The following is a 19,164-nucleotide window of genomic DNA, read 5'->3' as shown; positions in this document are numbered from 1 at the left end:
AAAAAAATCAAAAAGAGAGAGAGATACTTGTAGCACTACTTCCCCACTTGGGAAGCATCCCCACCCCTGCAGGTGGGGACTGGTGGTTTGAACCCTGGCCCCTCTGCATAGTGAGTAAGTGAGCTCAACAGCTCAACTGAGTGCACCCTCCCCCAGCCCCACCTTCACTATTTCTGGAATGAGGATGTGTAGGATAGTTTCCTGTACCAATAATCACTCCAAAACAACTGAACCAATAGATTCTGTATTACCAAAGTCTTGTATGAGCTGCTTATGATCTGAAGGCAGAATTCACTACCTTTTATCCTCTCTAGAGATGTCATTTTTCCTTCTGTCAAAAAGTAGGAAGAAATAGGAAGCATGGTGATTTATATGTATGGTGAACCTTTCATGACACATCAACTTTGCTCTACTTAAAAAAAATTATATATTTATTTTTTATTGGGAAGATTGATGATTTACAGTCAACAGTAAATACAGTTGTTGGTACGTGTAAAATATCTCAGTTTTCTGCATAATGCTCTAGCCCCCTGCCCTCCACCACCACACATAGGTTCTTCTCCACCATCACGCTCCAGGACCTGAACCACACCTCACCCTCCAGACCTCTGATATAGTAGTTATATAAATATAAATGTGTGTCCACATACACACATATACACATAAATCTGATACAGAGGAAAGGTACATGGACATTGTTACCATTTTGAAATTTTGCTGTTATCTTTCTTTTATACAAAGAAACTTTGATTCACTTGAAACATATTATATGCTATATATGCATATATAATATATTATAGCCTATTATATGTTATATGTAATATGAAAATAAACATGTTGAATTATACACATCAATATATAAATGTGACTGTGTTGAGAACTCATTTATCAAAACAATGTTTTGTTCTTATGTTCCAATTATCTTTTCATAAAGAACTGTTTAATTCACTTCATATATATATATATATACATATGTATATATATATATATATATATATATATATATATATATATATATATAACATGATTACTTTGTGTGTTAGTATGTTGAGGGCATGAATTGGCAGAGTGTATAGCAAGATCATAAAATAAAAATAAATGTTCTAGTCCCTCTGTTTCACCCCCCAAAAAGCAAGGAAAAGTTATGCACAGGGTGTGGTGGTGCATGCCTGCAGTTCAAGCTACTTGGAAAAGCCATGTACAAGAAAATTGCACAAATGTAGGATATTTTATGGTCAGAAAACATACTACACAACAACAAAATAGTCATGAGTTATGTTTTACTATTTAAAAACTCCCTCTCTCTCTCTCCACATATATATACAAGTAGACTTGAACATATAGGGAAAACAAAAATAATTTTAATTTTATATTTATTCTTTCCCCAAAATGAATTAAAGTGTAGCTATAATGATTTCTCTTAAGACCCCATGGTACAGAATTGGTAAAGAAGAATGTTCTAGGGGCCAGGTGGAGAAGCACCTGGTTGACTGCACAGGTTACAAAGTCCAAGGACCAGGGTTCAAGTCCCTCCTCCCCACCTGCAAGGTGTTTCTCTGTTTTTTCGCTGTCTCTCCCTTTCATCTTGCTTTCTGGCCATCTCTATCCAGTCAATAAAGATAAAAAAGAAGAAGGAGGAGGAGGAGGAGGAGAATGGTCTACTCACTCACAATTTTGGTGAGAAGTTGCATTACATCCTATTGGCTAAAAGGTAAATTGTGATGACTTTGAGTAAGCATCTTACCATGGTTAATTCTATCTAATGTTATTGCTATTCAGAGAGGGTAAGTCCTGGTATTTTAGGCATGGGCATATATGGTGGGAATGGAGACGGAAATGTATCATACCACCAGTGACTTTTTTGAAGTCCATAGACAAGCTTAATTACACAGTTCTGTACCATTTAAGCAAATATAAAGTTGGCTATTACTTGTGATAGAATCAGAAAGGAAAATGTAGTTAGAGGATGCAAATAAAAAACCCAGTGTATGATCAAAATCGTAATATAATTCATTGGAACATGGTTTACATCTTTCAGATTGAGCTAATAGTAAATATTTCCCCCCGCAGATTGCTTTTCTCTAACACAAATATGAAGCAAACTTTATGATAAAATTATTTTTTACAGGTTTCAAAATTGTGCATCCCTTAAATAAGCTTGTGAGAAAGAATCTGTGTGAAGAAGCAATATGTTTATTATGTAAATTATATGTGTGGTACAGTTATTACTAAACAAATTAGGATTACAAAAGGTCTGCAAGTTACATGAACAGAATATTTACCTTGCATTAATCTTACCTAGCAATGGCTTTGTGTTTCTATGGAGATAAATATGGCCTGCTTATCTTTATAGAATAGATGTGATACATCACATTGTAGTAAAAAAAATTGGAATTGAAGGTTAATAGAAGAGTTATTTTAAAAGAGAGATAGGAACTATTTTTTAAATGGTATTGGGAAAGTGAAAAATGTTAGATTTACCACGAAGGTACATTTGACTTCAAATGCCACAAAATGTGCAGGCTATATCTAGTTATATATTTTTTATTTAAAATACTCTGTGGCTTCACAAAATAATGACTGCTTTGCTGTCTTTCTATACCTTACCAGTATTATATAAATGTGTGTACATATGAATTTATCTCATTGATGCAACTCATTTTTTTTTTCCTTCAGGGTTATTGCTGGGCTTGGTGCCTGCACCATGAATCCACTGCTCCTGGAGGCCATTTTTCCCCCTTTTGTTGCCCTTGTTGTTGTAGCCTCCTTGCGGTTATTATTATTGCCATTGTTGATGTTGTTCGTTGTTGGATAGGACAGAGAGAAATGGAGAGAGGAGGAGAAGACAGAGAGGGGGAGAGAAAGATAGACATCTGCAGACCTGCTTCACCGCCTGTGAAGTGACTCCCCTGCAGGTTGGGAGCCGAGGGCTCGAACCCGGATCCTTCTGCCAGTCCGTCCTTGCGCTTTGCGCCACATGCGCTTAACCCACTGCACCACCGCCCGACCCCCGATGCAACTCATTTTTAATGTGTTGCAAGTATATTTCTCTTCAATTTAAGAGAAGATGGCAATTTCTCATTGCTTTGGTTTCTTTCTCAGTTTTCTTCAACTATTTTCCACCCAGACTTCTCCCTCAACTTTGTATGCATTTAATGATTTATGCTACTGACCAAAAACATATTTATTGCATTTACCTAGTGCTCTAGTAATAATCACTGGGATTATAAAGAAAAAAAAAAAACATGTTGCAGCCTTAAATCCTGCCTTGAAAGTTCCTAGGCAGAATTCTATTTTCTCAGTATGAAGCGTTCTTGCTTTTTGATGTGGCTTCCTTTAGAGTCTCACAGAGTTAGTAGAGTTTATTTTCCTAAAAGGTTTCCAGATTCTTTTTAGCCCAGAGTATTGCTTTCTCTGACCACCCACAGCCTACTCGCAATACTCCAGTTAGCAATTACCCAGTATCTCCCAAAGGGGGAGGTTCCATGATATCAGAAGATTCAACACAAACAAATTTTATGCCTACATTAGACTAGAATTCTGCTGAATGCCACATGGCGAAGCAATACATTTACACCAAATGGCATATCTCACAATTGCCTTGGACTTTCGGCAAATCAAGTAGCTTAAATGGAATTTATTAACTTTCTCTCAATTCTGTCTTCTAAAGTGTTTAAATAAAATTAAACCATGTACCTGAAGGCTAGACAAGAAAAAAAAATAAAGTATTTTATAAAAGGTATTTTCTTAAGTTCTCTAAAAGAAAACTCAGCAAACAAACACATAAAAATTTTCTCTTTAAATATTATCATTCTGACTCTATAAATATTTGCTTATATTTTAGATATACCCAGATATGAAATTTATGCATTCAACACATTGCCAACTCTCTTGATCCAATTTTATTGATTTATGGAGAATATTTACAAAACAAATACGTGGGAGTTGACTTTGGGATTCGTTCATTAATTATTTAATTGCTGTCAGGGTTATTGCTGGGGTTTGGTCCTGCATGTTGACACCGCTTCTCCCAGTGGCCATTTTTTCCTTTTTTTGATGGAGGGTGAGAGGCAGAGACATAGAGATTTAGAGAAAGACAGAGAGGAGTGACACCTGCTGTACTGCTCCACTGCTTGTGAAGCTTCTACCCTGCAGTAGGAGCAGGGGGTTTAAACCCAGGTCCTTGCACAGAATATGTACGTTTTACTGGTAGTTCCACCTTATTCCTTAGACTTTAAAATCAAAGGTCAGTGAAAAACTGCTATAAGATAATGCCAACAATACAGTCACAGGAGACAGGACATCAGATTAAGTTTTGCATTGTAGCATATGAGCTTTGGTAACTGAATAATACTTGGGAATTTCAATGTATAGTGATAGCATAATTAGACTTGTGGGAGTGAAAATTCATAGTGATAGTCATGTATATACACCTTACTAAAATAATTCATTGGCTTAATTAAAAGATTCAGAGTAAAGTGTTACATTATTATTTTAAAAATATCTTTATAGTTCTGATGTTCCTGTATATTTCTGTGAAAGCTTATACCTACTATCTGTTTCAGTATTCCCAAAATAATAACACTTCAATGGGGACAGTTGATATAGCAATTGAAGTAACAATTCCATCTGCTATATTGAGAATTACGTGTCCACCCTAGCTACTTCTGAGCTTACTTTTCATTTATTATTAATTGATATTGTTATAATTCATTACCTTTATATTATTCATATCTCAATTAGTTAAAATGTAGATTGAAAGATCGCATGTTCTCCCCCTTTCTCCATATACATATTTATTCATTGTTATGGTCATTGTTGAACATTTTAAAAATTATTGATTAAGTAAATATAACTGATATTTGCTACAGTGTAGTAATTTTGTTTTATGAACACACTTTAAAAGTACCTGATTAAATTATGTCATTAAATACCAAAAATGATGGGTGTCATTTAAAATCCTTTATAATAGTAAATGGAGTATATATTTAAATTGCTTAGTATATTGTTTTTGGATCCATTACCAAGACTTTTACAAAATGGAAAAGAATTATGGAGAGAGTAATTATTATATATCAAGAGCACCAGGCACTGAAAATAATTTTTCAAGGACCGTGACATGACTCTTATTCCTCACACTTACATGCAAAATGACTACTATCAGTTTGACACTACTAAAGCCTCAACTATAGAGACCATATTTTACTAGCTTTATATTGATATGTCCATCATGTGGACTTCATTTATCTAGTCAGGCAGCCACTGTGCATGTATACACACACGCAGGACAGAAAGATGTGGAAGCTTACTCACAAAGCATTGTAATGATTTGCTCAAATCCAGAATAATTAAATGTAAATCCAAGCGCTTCTAAACTTGAAATCTACACAAATAGCCTTATATGTCATGGGTAATGCTAGATTTAAAGATAAGAATAGTTTACTCTGTGTTCATATATAGTTATTCAGTATTGTGGTGTCTATTGATCATGACGTGCATTGTATTTACAAAATAAATATTATTGAGACGATGAATAGATACCTGCAGAAAAGAGAGTAAACTTATAGGCTTGACCATTTGGATATGCTCCAGGTGATGGGGTCAAACAGGTCCAAAACAGACACATCATTTTTTCTTGAATTTTGTAAAGATAAGATAAAAGTAGAGACACTGTTTAGAGCAACAAAAACCCTTGTACACACTTCTAATATTTGCTGTATTTTAACTACTTGACAGGAAACTTTTATTACATTCCCTGATAAGTAATGTCATTATAGAACTTCACCCCATCAAGAATAACCCAAGACACACCATATCAAATTCAAGTGATTTCTCATTGCTGTCTCTTCAGTCACTTCTTTCTTAATTAAAAGTCAACACGATATTCCCAGATTTATACAACTAAAAGAAAATGAATATTAGAAAAAAAAACAGTAACTTTAAATCACACAAATAGAGAATTTTGAAAATGTAGCAACTTATATTAGATCTTAAAGGAGGAGCAATAAAATATTCTTACCTTAGAGAATTGTGCATTTATCCATTTTGTGAATGTTTTCTTTTGAACATCTTCTCTTTCATCTATAATGTAAAATAAATTTTAAAATTGAGTGAAGAAGCAGTTTGGCTATCATTCACATTTTACAACTCAATTCACTTTTATTCAGATGCACTAGGTTTGTTTTATATTTAGTATTTAATTTACTGAAAAAATTAAATATGAGTGATATTGTTACTAAATATCCAAACTAAATGAAACTTGAAAAGTGATAGATATGGTCATGTCCATACTCATTCAAACAATGAATAAAATAATTACAGATAGTCTTTTTTAATTGAGGGAGTTAATGCTTTACAGTGTAATCAGTGACATATGCATACAATTTCTTTATGTAACAGGCCCCCAAAGTTTTCTTCCTATACTCCTCCCTCTCCTTCCCCAGAGTCCTTTGGTTTGGTGCAATATACCATGTCCAGTCCATGTTTCACTTTGTGCTCTCCCTCCCTGCCCCTACTTTATTAAGTCCAGATAATAAGTGAGATAATTTCATATTCATTCTCTTTTTGGCTTATCTCAATCAACACGATGTCCTCAATTTTCTTCACAGAGGATGCAAAGGAGACAACCTCATCATTTTTAACAGCTGAGTAGTACTCTATCATGTAGGTATACCAGATTTTTTTTTCAGCTATTCACCTGATGATGTGGACATTGGGTTGCTTCCAGGTTCTGGTGGCTACAAACTGTGCTGCTCTGAACATAGATATACATAGATCTCTTCTGATAGGTGTTTCTGTCTCCTTTGGGTAAATCCTCTGTCCTTTCTGATATATGACATTCTCACAGGTGTAAAGTAGTATCACATTGTTGTCTTTATTTGCATTATTCTAATCAGGGACTTTGAGCACCTTCTCATATATCTGTTAGCCCTCTGGATCTCTTTCTTGGTGAAATGTTTCTTTTCTTCTTTTCTTTTTGCCTCCAGGGTTATTTCTGGGGCTCAGTACTGGAACTACGAATCCACTTCTCTCAGTGGCCGTTTTTCTTCCCCTTCCTCTTCCCCTTCCCCTCCCTCCCCTCCCCTTCTCTTTATTTCTTTCCTTCCTTCCTTCCTTCCTTCCTTTCTTTTTTTTCTTTCTTTCTCTTTCTTTTTTTGTTTGCCTCCAGGGTTATTGCTGGGGCTCAGTTCTTGCACTATGAATCCACTGCTCCTGGAGTTTACTTTTTCTCCCTTTTGTTGTCCTTGTTGTTTATTGTTGTTGCTATTATTATTGTTGCCATCATTGTTGTTGGGTAGGGCAGAAAGAAATCGAGAGGATGGGAAGACAGAGGAGGAGAGAAAGATAAGACACCTGCAGACCTGCTTCACCGCTTGTGAAGCAATTTCCCTGCAGGTGGAGAGCCAGGGGCTTGAACTGGGATCCTTATGCGGTCCTTGGTGCTTTACGCCACCTGTGCTTAACTTGCTGTGCTACCGCCGGACTCCCACATATGAACTTTTTATGCATGAGAGAGAGATTTGTGTATGTGAGAGAGAGTGAGAGGACTAGGGGCTTGATGTGTGCACTTAACCAGGTGTGTCAATGCCTAGCAAGAAAAATAGTTTTATCTGAATAAATTAAATACGATTTATATCTCTATAGTAAGTATTGTTTTATAATGAAAATCCTCTTATCTATCAGTTCTTCTGAAAACTTTTTTTTTTGCCAGTAGGGTTATGACCAGGTTTGGTGCCTGTACTTATTCATTGTTCCCAGTGGGCAAGTTTTCCTTTTTTTTTTTCTTTCTTTAATTTGATAGGACAGAAATTGAGAGGTGGGGGGGGAAGAGAGAGAGAGGTTAAGAGAAGTGCCTGCAGCACTGCTTCACCATTTGTGAAGCTTCCCTCCTGTAGGTGGGGACATGGGGCTTGAACCTGGGTCCTGGAACATGGCAATAAGTACACTCAACTGGGTGTGCCATAGTCTGGCCCCTAAAAAACTATTTGAGCCTTTCCTTAATCTTTCATTCCAATCCAAGTAAAATGGACTTTGCCATTTGTTGCATTTCTCTGACAATCAATGATTTGAAGTGTTTTTTTTTAAATTAGTGATTTAATATATCGATTTACAAAATTACAAGATAATGGGTACAACTCCACACCATTCCCACCAGCAGAGTTCTGGATCTCCAAACTCTCCATTGTAAGCTACAGGAGTTCTCCCAAAGTTGCAGACATGGCTACAACCATCTATCCATATTTGAATATATTTAGCTCTTTTTTTGGGGGGTCCCCATCTTCTCTTCCTTTATGTGGAGCATTTTTTTCATACGTCTGATGGCCTTTTGGATATCTTCTTTGGTGAATATTCTTTTCATATCCTCTTTCCACTCTTAGATGGTGTCATTTGGATTTTTGTTGCAGACATTTGGTGAGCCCTTTATATATTTTGGTTATTGGTCTTTTTTTCTGATGTATGGCATGTAAAGACCTCCCATTCTGTTAGGCATCTCTTTCTTCGGGCGGTGGTTTCTTTTGCTATACAGAAGCTTTTCAGTTTGATGTAGTCTCATTGGTTTATTTTTGTTTTGGTCTTCTTGAAATTGGATTTGTATCATTAAAGATGTCCATAAAATTTTAATATAAAATAAAATTGTCATATCAATTTAAATGTTTTATTTATGTATTTATTTATTATTGTATAGAGATAGAGAAATTGAGGGGGGAAGATAGAGAGAGAGAGAGAGAGAGAGAGAGACACCTGCAGCCCTGCTTCACCACTTCTGAAGCTTCCCCCCCTCCCCCGCAGGTGGGGACCAGGGGCTTGACCCTGCATCCTTGTGCACTGTAATGTGTGCGCTTAACCAAGTGCGCCACCGCCTGGCCCCTCCATGAAATTTAGATGGAAAAGAGTGGCGCCAATATTTTCCTCTAAGTATTTGATAGTTTCTAGTCTAATATCCGAATCCTTGATCCATTTAGAGATTACTTTTGTGTGTGGTGAAATGTAGTGGTTCAGTTTCATTCTTCAACTCTTTTTAACCCAGTTTTCTCAGCACCATTTGTTGAAGAAACTCTCCTTTCTCCTTTCAATCATTGTGCCCCCTTATCAAAAATTAGATAACCATAGGTGTGCCTACCTCTTTTTTAAAAAAATAAAAGTCAACAGAATATTTCAAGTGGTCAAAACTGGTGTGTACATATACTCCTCTATTAAATATAGATATGTATGAATATGCATTTCCATTTTTATTTTTTATATTTATTTTTTCCCTTTTGTTGCCTTTGTTTTTTATTGTTGTTGTAGTTGTTGTTGTTAATGTTGTCGTCGTTGTTAGGATAGAGAGAAATGGAGAGAGGAGGGGAAGACAGAGAGGGGGAGAGAAAGACACCTGCAGACCTGCTTCACTGCCTGTGGAGCTACTCCCCTGCAGGTGGGGAGCTGGGGGCTCAAACCTGGATCCTTACACTGGTCCTTGCACTTCATGCCACCTGTGCTTAACCCACTGCGCTACCGCCGGACTCCTTGTATTTCCATTTTTATTTGTGATTAATTGTGGGTTACAAGATTGTAAGATCATAGTGCATAGTTCTACACCACACCCTGATATACACATATATTCTTAAAAGGCCATGACCTTGGGCTGGAGAGACAGCATAACAGTTATTCAAAAAGACTTTCATGCGAGAAGCTCTGAAGTTCCAGATTCAGTCCCCAGCACCAACATAAGCCAGAGCTGAGCAGTGCTCTGGTCTCTCTTTCTCTCCCTCCCCCTTCCCCTCTCCTCCCCCTCTCCCTCCCACCCTCTGTGTATCTATCACTAAAATGAATAAATGAAATATTTACCAAAAAAATGCAATGACCTCATTTGCAATGCCACTTTATTTCCTACATGCGCATGCATATCCTATCTTTCAAAATGAGACATTTGAAAGCACATATTGAGAGGTTTAAAAGAAAAACAACAACAAGCGCCCATCTCCATCAAAAGCTGGGTAGGAGGACATTCAAAGAAATGTGTTCCAGATGCTTTTAAGTTAAAAGTGGGAAGCAAAACAATATTTTTACTGTTTACAATTATATATACAAAGGGAGATTTTTAGATTATCCTTGAAACAAGAAGGAAACCTTGACATTGTGTGCAAATATTATGTTGCTACTATGTAAATAGCACTAAATGTGAGCTTCATCATATAGAAGACTTCACTAGATGCTCTCTCTCTCTCAGCTCTTTTTTTCTTTAATACAGGAAAACTATGCCATCAGTAAATCACCTTTTACTATTTTATTTTGGCACTGTAACATTTTCTTCAATATGATAAGTAGAAGTACAATTAATTTTATTATTACTACAATAAAACAGATACCGTTTTAGTGCCTCATTGTTCACAAAGTTGTTTCACATGTCATTTCAAACAATCCTGACAAAATTTTGTAATATATAGATGTAAATATATATATTTCAAAGATAAATCTAGTAAGTGACACAGAGGAACTTTATATAGATGATTTATATCAAAGCTCATGACTTTTTACACTGAGCAGCTGACATGTAATTACATGGATAATATGTGATAATAAGATACTCATAGTCACAAAAGTGAACATAATAATACAGATAAAAGATGAATTCAGAGCCTATGTTTTAAACAACCTTCTTTGTACATTGAAATATGTGTGAATGACATTTTACAATGCACAACCTGCATGTTTGCTCAGATTTCTTCAGATCTGAAAACTGAACTTCTTTATTATGCTAGAGGATTTGTTTGCTACTAGTTTAAATAAGACTATTCCTACATTTACTAATCGGCATTTAGTGTTAACATACTTCAACTAGCACTATATTTGAGCATCCAAAAATTCACTGCTAGTGAAGCTTCCCCCTCTGTCAGTGGGGACTGGGGGCTTGAACCTGGCGCCTTGTGCATTGTGATACATGTGCTCTACCAGGTGTATCATCCCTCAGCCTCCCTCTCTCAACTGGAACTTTTAAGAATTTACTAAATAGTGTCATGTTGTGTTGCCAATGGTCATACAAATTTTTATGGGTACCAGAAGAAATGAGTTTATGCTATCGACAGTTTTGTTTTATCTAAATGATTGATGTTTTATTAACAGTAAAGAGGTAGTGATTATTTTAATTGAATGTTTGCATACTTCTGAGGTAGTGCTTATTTTAATTGAATGTTTGCATACTTCTTCTTCTTCTAGAGTTTGCCCTTCTTCTGTAGCCAGTCAACAGGTCAGGTTGAAAGCTGTCAGGAGCTGCTTGTTGCTGGCTTTGAAAGTGACTGGGATCCATGTGGATTCAGTCAGCTAGGAAGGATCGTCAGTTTCCCCAATGAATGGGTACTCACGGGATGCACCACGAGAAGGTCGATCCAATGCATTTAGAACAGATTTTATACATTTTTCCTACTTTGATTAAGAATTCATGCTTATATTCTTTTTATTATTTTTAAATTATCTTTACTTATTTATTTATTGAATAGAGACAACTAGAAATTTAATGGAAAGGGGAGTTACAGAGGGAGAGAGACAGAGATACACCTGCAGCCCTGCTACACCACTTGCAATGCTTTCCCTGGCAAGTGGGAATCGAGGGCTGGAACCTGGGTCCTTGCGCACTGTAATGTGTGTGCTCAACCAAGTGTGCCACCACCCAGCCCTTTTTCAAACTAATTAGAATGAGATCAGAAATTAGTAGATATGAAACATTTCTGATAGTGGACTCAGGTTAATCTGACAAAAATAATAAACTTTATTTACAAAAAAATGTATGTACAGACATATTTTCATATTGTTTAAAGGAGTTCACTGGCCTCCATGCAGAAGAGTCCTATCACCATGAAATTCAAGTCGAGTCACTATTATAATTTAAGTTACTTAATCTTAGACAGTGAAAGTGTATTCCCCTCCAAGTTGACATATTTCTTTACATTTGCTTTTATTTTTATGAAGTTAAATTTTCACTTTTAAAATATTTGCATCTATTTTCATTATTTCTCATATTGCTTAAGAGTTGAATAGCATTAACCCAGAGTGAAGCTAAAATTGAAACACAATAATGTACATATATAAATGTTACAGAATATAATATTAATACTTTTGTAAACTTTATGTCATTTTAGTACACAGTCTATAGTAAGAGTTATTAATGTGAAACCGTTAACAAAATCGATGAAAAGGGAATAAAGAAAGATCTCTTTTACTAGGAATTATCTACATACTCTTATTCAGTTTTTTCAAGTAGCACATAGTATATTTCATTTACTCTAGGATTTATTTGTAACTTGTTTCCTTTCACTAATAAAAACATGCCTGGGTGTATTCATGTGAGAGGAAAGGAAGAAAATCTCAAAAATTTGCTTGAAAACTGTTCTCTGGAGATGTCAGAGAGTGAAGAATGACTACTTCATAAATTGCAAAAGAGTAACCAAAATTTTGTTTTGTTCTATGGGGATAACTTATAAAATCCGCTGTATGCCATGCCATAAAAATTACATTTCCTCTCAGAATTAATTAACCCTTTCTCACAAAGCCAATCTTTATTCAATACATCTGACTCTTCATATTTTCTAAGATTAGGACAATGACCTTTCACTCCGTTATTAACTTTTATGTCCCTGAGACCCTCAGACCCCTATAAATGTGCAATAATTAAACTGTGATGTTCATGATTTGTAAGAGTTAGTCACTGCACAAAAATAATGTTGGGGGAGTCGGGCTGTAGTACAGCAGGCTAAGCGCAGGTGGCACAAAGCACAAAGACCGGCATAAGGATCCCGGTTCGAACCCCGGCTCCCCACCTGCAGGGGAGTCGCTTCACAGGCGGTGAAGCAGGTCTGCAGGTGTCTATCTTTCTCTCATCCTCTCTGTCTTCCCCTCCCTCTCTCCATTTCTCTCTGTCCTATCCAACAACAACAATAATAACTACAACAATAAAACAACAAGGGCAACAAAAGGGAAAAAAATAAATAAAATAAATATAAAAAAATAATGTTGGGTTCAAGGTACTGTAGACATCTAGGCACCAGTTTTCTCAAATCCTTCTTTGGCATGTAGATTATCTGAACTGAAAATGTAGTTGCTGGAAGAAGTCATTCTCCTTTATCTTGATTAGATTAAGTTTAACAGCCCTTTTTCTTTTAGCTGTAAATTACCTCCACCATTCTGTCTCTACCAATTTTCCCTTCCCACTCCTTGGATTCCTGGAGTCACAGACTCTGAAATAAAATCCCCCCATTTCACTAGTAAGCGCCAGGGACCTATTTTCAACTGTACTTACTACTTGTACTCATCTTATTAGTTTCCTTTGCTAGCCTGTGAAATAGCCTTTGAATTACTTGTCCAATTTGTGAAGAACTTAGAGGACAGGGGATATTCTCAGCGCCCCAAGAGGGCAAATGGAACAAATGTTAAGTCAGGGGAACTTGGTTTCTGGTTCCAAGGCAGGCATTATTGCAGCTGTGGCCTTAAAATGGTCAGGGTGTAGACTCTTTATCTATGAAATGAGAATATTAATTGCTTTTTAAGTCATCAGACTGTTGTTAAGATATAATGAACTCATTACTGATGTGGTAATTTATAGGATCATTATTTACAGAATGCTTTTTGTGACTATGTTAATTACTGAGAACACAAACAAGATTCAGTCTTAACCAAAGGTCACACTTAATAGCAAATGGACATATATTGTGGATCATTGTCAGATATTCTACATAAGCAAGGACACATATACTCAAAGGGCACTATGGGAGCATAGACAAAAAAACACATAGCCTCCATGATGTTAGGGGAGATATTTTCTTGAATGTGAAGAATGAGCAAAGGTAAGAAAAGAAAAATGGTACCAAGGGAAAGATGGGTCTTCTTGAGGAGATAGCAAGGACAAAAGCAAGGGGGTAAGAAACACAAAGAATTCTCCTTACATGTAATTCAATTTTACTGCACTCCGAAATATGAAGAAGGGAGCAGCATGGGAGGAATTTACAAAGGGAAGTGGGAATGATAGCAAAGAGAATCTTTATGATATGATCCCTTCTATACAATCTAATTCTACATGAGTGAAAGCATTTAAAAATAAGGCAAAAAAAAAAAAAACAGCTATAGAAACATCAGAAATTTCCTCATTACACTGGGCTTTGATCACAATCTGTGCCAGAAAAAGATTTTAAAAATGCTATTTCCTTGGGTGCTAGTTAATATGCTAATTGATGATCCTTATCATTAGGAATAGAAGGACATACTAAAGTCCTTAGCAGTGTAGAAATAAAGTGAAAATCTTGCAGCCATGTCTTGAGAAAATAAGTCAAATCAGTGGAAGTAACTGCTAGAATCCCCTACAGTTAAACATTAAAGTTGTTTCTTAGGCCTCCATAGGACCTTGCCCTTAATGTGGATCAACACTGGTAGAAAATGTTCCATCCTCTGAAGGGAGGCTGGACAACATACTCTATCTTCCACCCGAGGAAGATTGGTTCTGAAATTGGGGCAGCTTGAAACGTTCCTACTCATGAACACAGAATGTGATCTCAGATCTATAGGGATGCAGAGGTCACATAAGCTCCTAAGCTGAATATGGGACCCAGATCAGATCAAATCAATGGGGTTTACAGTCAACAATATCTATACACCTTTCCCATATTTGGGAGCTACTCTTTTCTCTGATCCAGCTTTCTAGCCCTTTTTCCAGCCATGGCATCATCTCCCCAGACAATAACTTGGGTCCACCTGCATATCAGCGGTCAGGCTCAGGAAAAAAAAAAAACTAGTATAGTCATGGGCCCTTTGGAATATAACTAAAATAGGCCTACTAGCTTTCTTCAAAACAGAGACCCCAAATTTTCATCTGCAATATTCCAACCTTTAGGTTCATGATTAGTCAACAATTTGTATGGCTTTATATGCTAACTCTTTTTTTCAGCCACCAGCTTCCAGATGCTACCATGATGCCAACCGGACTTACCTGGGCAGATGATGCCACCAATGTGTCCTGGAACCCTGCTTCCCCAAAGCTCTGCCCCAATAGGGAAACAGAGAGACGGGCTGGGAGTATGGGTCATCCTGCCAATGCCCATGTTCAGTGGAGAAGCAATTATAGAAGCTAGACCGTCCACCTTCTAAACCCCATAATGACCATCGGTCCTTACTCCCACGGGGTTAAAGAATAGGAAAGCTATCAGAGGAGGGGATAGGATACGGAGTTCTGTTGGCGGGAACTGTGTGGAGTTGCAACCCCTATTATCCTAAGGTTTTTGTCATTGTTTCCTTTTTATAAACAAATTTTTAAAAAGTTGTTTCTGTTTCACTTAATAAATCAGTGAAAGAGAGAGAAATATAGTGAAGATATACAAAAGAATGCAAGTTTATTTCATTACGAGAGCTATTAATTAATCTGGGAGAGTTATTAAGGTCAGAATATTCTTTTCCTTCAAAAATGATGTGGGAAAAGTGAATGAGAAACATGGAAGGTTAATGGTAGATGTTAGACAAGGTTCTGTGGTACTGTAGACCGTAATAAAGGCCCTAAAATCGCACATATTTAGAAAATGGATTTGCCATGTTATTAATGCCACAAAATGGCAATGCAGAGTGGGAGAGCATAGAATGGAAAATGGCATGAGAAATGCCTTCCATTAAATCTGAGTAATAGCCTTTGATCACAGGATTGTAGAATGCTAGGGTCTAGAGGGATATTCATGGTCATTTCATAACGAGGAGGTCTGAAATAATTAAATTAGTGCACAGAGAAGAGGGGAGTGTCAAAGAGGTTTCCTTGGTTCCCACTCAGTAGACAATCAGTGTAAAGCCATTTTCACTGCTCATCCTCTTTCTTTTTGTTCTTTTTAAAATATATACAAATATTATTAGTGATTTACAAGATTATAAGACAATAGGAGCATAATTCCACACAACTCCAACCACCAAAGTTCTGTGCCCCTACCTCCCTTCAACAAAAATCATAGTTCTCCCAAGGCCATGAATATAGATTGACTATATGCATTCTCTTTTGTCTAGTTCATGTGTTTCAATTCTCTATATTCCACTTATAAATGAAATGAAATTTTACAGTTGCCCTCCATTTCCTTATTAATCAATCACTGCCAGTCCTATCCATAGTGATATAGGTGTCTCTCTCTTGCTCTATCACCCCCTTCCCTTCCAGTTTTGCTGTCTCTATCCAATATAAAGATATGTATACATTTTAAAAAGAATCTATTCAGTAGAATTAGGCAAGGTGGATAGGAGAACCCTAGAAAACAAAACAAAACAAAACAAAAACATGCAGTCTAAAATGTTTCCAGCTGTGGCCATGAACTGCGAGCTCAGGAGGACTCAGGGTCACACAGGCTCCTGTACTAAATATAAATATACATATGGGCCCTGCGTCAAGTGGATGGGGTAAACAGTTAACTTTATTCATAGATTTTTTTTTTTCCGGTAACAGAAGCTACTCTCAGCCCTGACCCAGCTTTCTAGGTATTTTCTCTACTTTGACACCACCTTCTCAGACAACATTTTTATCCAACTCTATGTTAGCTATCAAACTGAAGCTAAAACTATGACAGCCATGGGCCCTAGGAACAGGCCTAAAATGGACTTCCTAGCTTTCTTCCACCCTAAAATCCCTATTCTCATCTGCTCTGTTCCTACCTTTTGGTTCCTGTTCATAAATCATTTTGTCCCACTTTATATCTTGCGACCTTTTAGTCACCAAGTTGCCGACACTATCATGATTTCATGCTGACTTTCCTGGGCAGACGACTTCACCAATGTGTCCTGGAACCTCAACGCTCCAGAGCTTTACCCCATTAGGGAAAGACAGAAACAGGGTAGCGGTAATGGATCAACCTTCCAATGCCCACATCCACTGGATAAGCAATTACAGACCCAGAATTCCCACCTCCTGCACCCCCAAAATAATTTCGATCCATACTCCCAGTAGGGGAAGAGGTGATGGGGGAAGATGACCAGAGGGCTCTGAACTTCAACTCCATCAGGTCCTGAAGAGTGAAGAGGAAAAAGGGAGGGACGTTTGGTTGTAGTAATAGGCTTATGCAACTTGGAAAGGAAGAGATACTGGGACCTTAAAAAAAAAAAAAGAGGGGAAGGGAGTTGGATGGTAGTGCATCAGGTTAAGCACAGGTGGCACAGAGCACAAGAACCAGCCTAAGGATCACAGTTCGAGCCCCCAGCTCCCCACCGGCAGGGGAGTTGCTTCACAAGTGGTGAAGCAGGTTTGCAGGTGTCTGTCTTTCTCTCCCCCTCTCTGTCTTCTCCTCTCTCCATTTCTCTCTGTCCTATCCAACAACAACGACATTGATAACTACAACCATAAAACAATAAGGGCAACAAAAGGGAATAAATAAATATTTTTAAAAAGAGGGGAGTTATAAACAAATATAGACAAATAGTTGTAGAAATAATAGTTAACACATGGCTGCAACTTTATGAGAACTGTTGTGGCTTTGCAATGGAGGGACTGAGGATTTCAGAACTCTGGTGGTGGGAACAGTGTGGAGTTGTACTCCTGTTATCTTGTAGTTTTGAAAATCAATATTAAATCACTAATAAAATGATTTTTTAAAAATGAAAGACACCTAGAAGTAATAATAGGTGTAGGGGTGACTTAGAAAGGAAGTGAAGGCAAGACCATTGAAAATAAATGGGGTAAATATATATACACACATAGATATAGTTACAGACTCAACCCATATCAGTGACATTGGGAGAACTACCGCAGTTTCCAATGGAGGGGATGGGACACAGAACTCTGGTGGTGGGAACCATATGGATTTGTCATAGCATATGTATATAGGATGGGGAGTGACTGGAAAATTCCATACTTCTCTGATGAAATAGCATCTTGGTGAATTCTAAAAGTTAATTAATTGCCTTACAATTCTGTAAATCAATAGTAAGTGATTAATAAAAATTTAAAAAAAGAAAAGAAAAACAATGGTAAAGTATGTGCTGGGGGACAGCATAATAATTATGCAAACATATTTTCTTGCCTGAGGCACCAAACATCCCAGGTTCAATTCATAGCACCACCATAAACCAGGGCTGAGCAGTGCTCTGGTAAAAGAAAAACAAAACAAAAAACAATGGTGCAGAATACTGATGACTAAATATGAAATGCATATTATACCTATCAATATTGGAAACTTAAAAGGAAAAAACAGAGAAAACCTATACATTTTTGGTTTTGGATATACTCACCCTTTTCTTTGTGCTACCTCTACATATACCTGTACATACCATATCATTCTGTAAAACAAGCACACTTGCTACATGACAGTAATATTAACTATTAGTAAGATTTTAATAGTATATATGTGCAGGAGTTAGAATTTCTTGATGTGAATGATAAAGAAAACTATGAAATGGCATTAAATCAAACATCCTCTGCCCAGAAGAAGAAAATATGTGTTTAGCAATAATAGGAATAATGAATATCACTGTGGTACATTATAATTTTCAAAGTGACTTGAAATATCTCATCTTGTTTGAACATGAATATGTGGGTGCAGACTTGTTATGGGTAAAAATAAGTTACTAGTAATTAGTATGCAGGCTTGAAATATACTTTGGTAATGTGTCATGAAAAGATCACTTATTTTTGTTAAAAATAATAATCATGGACTAATTATGGCAGAATAAATCAAATAAGATCAAGGTCTTTGAAGTACTTTGGAGGAGAAATTAAATACTTGGATCTTGTGCTAACTAGAGAGCTCCATCTAGTCAAATTTAGCTTTAAAATATTCAATTTCTTTCCTAAAAATATAGTCACCTATTTTAATGGGTTATAAACTACTTCTTTTCAAATAAAAATAAAGCAATCATCCAAATGTGCACAGTAGTTATTTCTAAATATCTGAGTCAGTAAGATGCTTTATAAACAGACAAAAGCTAAAATCTAGAGCCCTTTTGGGATGCTTATTATTATTATTATTATTATTATTATTATTATTGTCACCATAGTTATTGCTGAAGCATAGTGCCTACAAGGTGATAAATTCATCACTCCCAGCAGCCATTATTTATTTCTTTTTCTATGATAAACTATCAGAGACAAAGATGGAGAGAGGAGAGAAGAGAGGCAACTGTAGCACTGCTACACTGCTTGTGAAGTATCCCCTCTGCAGGTGGGGAGAGTGGCTTGAACCCAGG

General features: G+C 36.6%; 1 protein-coding gene across 7 annotated transcripts in view; it reads right to left on the bottom strand.

Annotated features, from left to right (window-relative positions):
* DMD (dystrophin) overlaps positions 1-19,164 on the bottom strand; it is a 2,449,111-nt gene that overhangs the window by 2,246,095 nt on the left and 183,852 nt on the right. For all 7 annotated transcript variants that reach the window (XM_060182733.1, XM_060182732.1, XM_060182735.1 and 4 more), the window contains exon 2: positions 6,020-6,081. In XM_060182733.1, the coding sequence (XP_060038716.1) occupies positions 6,020-6,081 (62 nt within the window). The remainder of the gene's footprint in view (positions 1-6,019; positions 6,082-19,164) is intronic.

The sequence above is a fragment of the Erinaceus europaeus genome, chromosome X, assembly GCF_950295315.1.
Source record: "Erinaceus europaeus chromosome X, mEriEur2.1, whole genome shotgun sequence".
Classification (NCBI taxonomy): Eukaryota; Metazoa; Chordata; class Mammalia; order Eulipotyphla; family Erinaceidae; genus Erinaceus; species Erinaceus europaeus.
The sequence above is the reverse complement of the archived record's forward strand: the minus strand, read 5'-3'. Positions and strand labels throughout refer to the sequence as shown.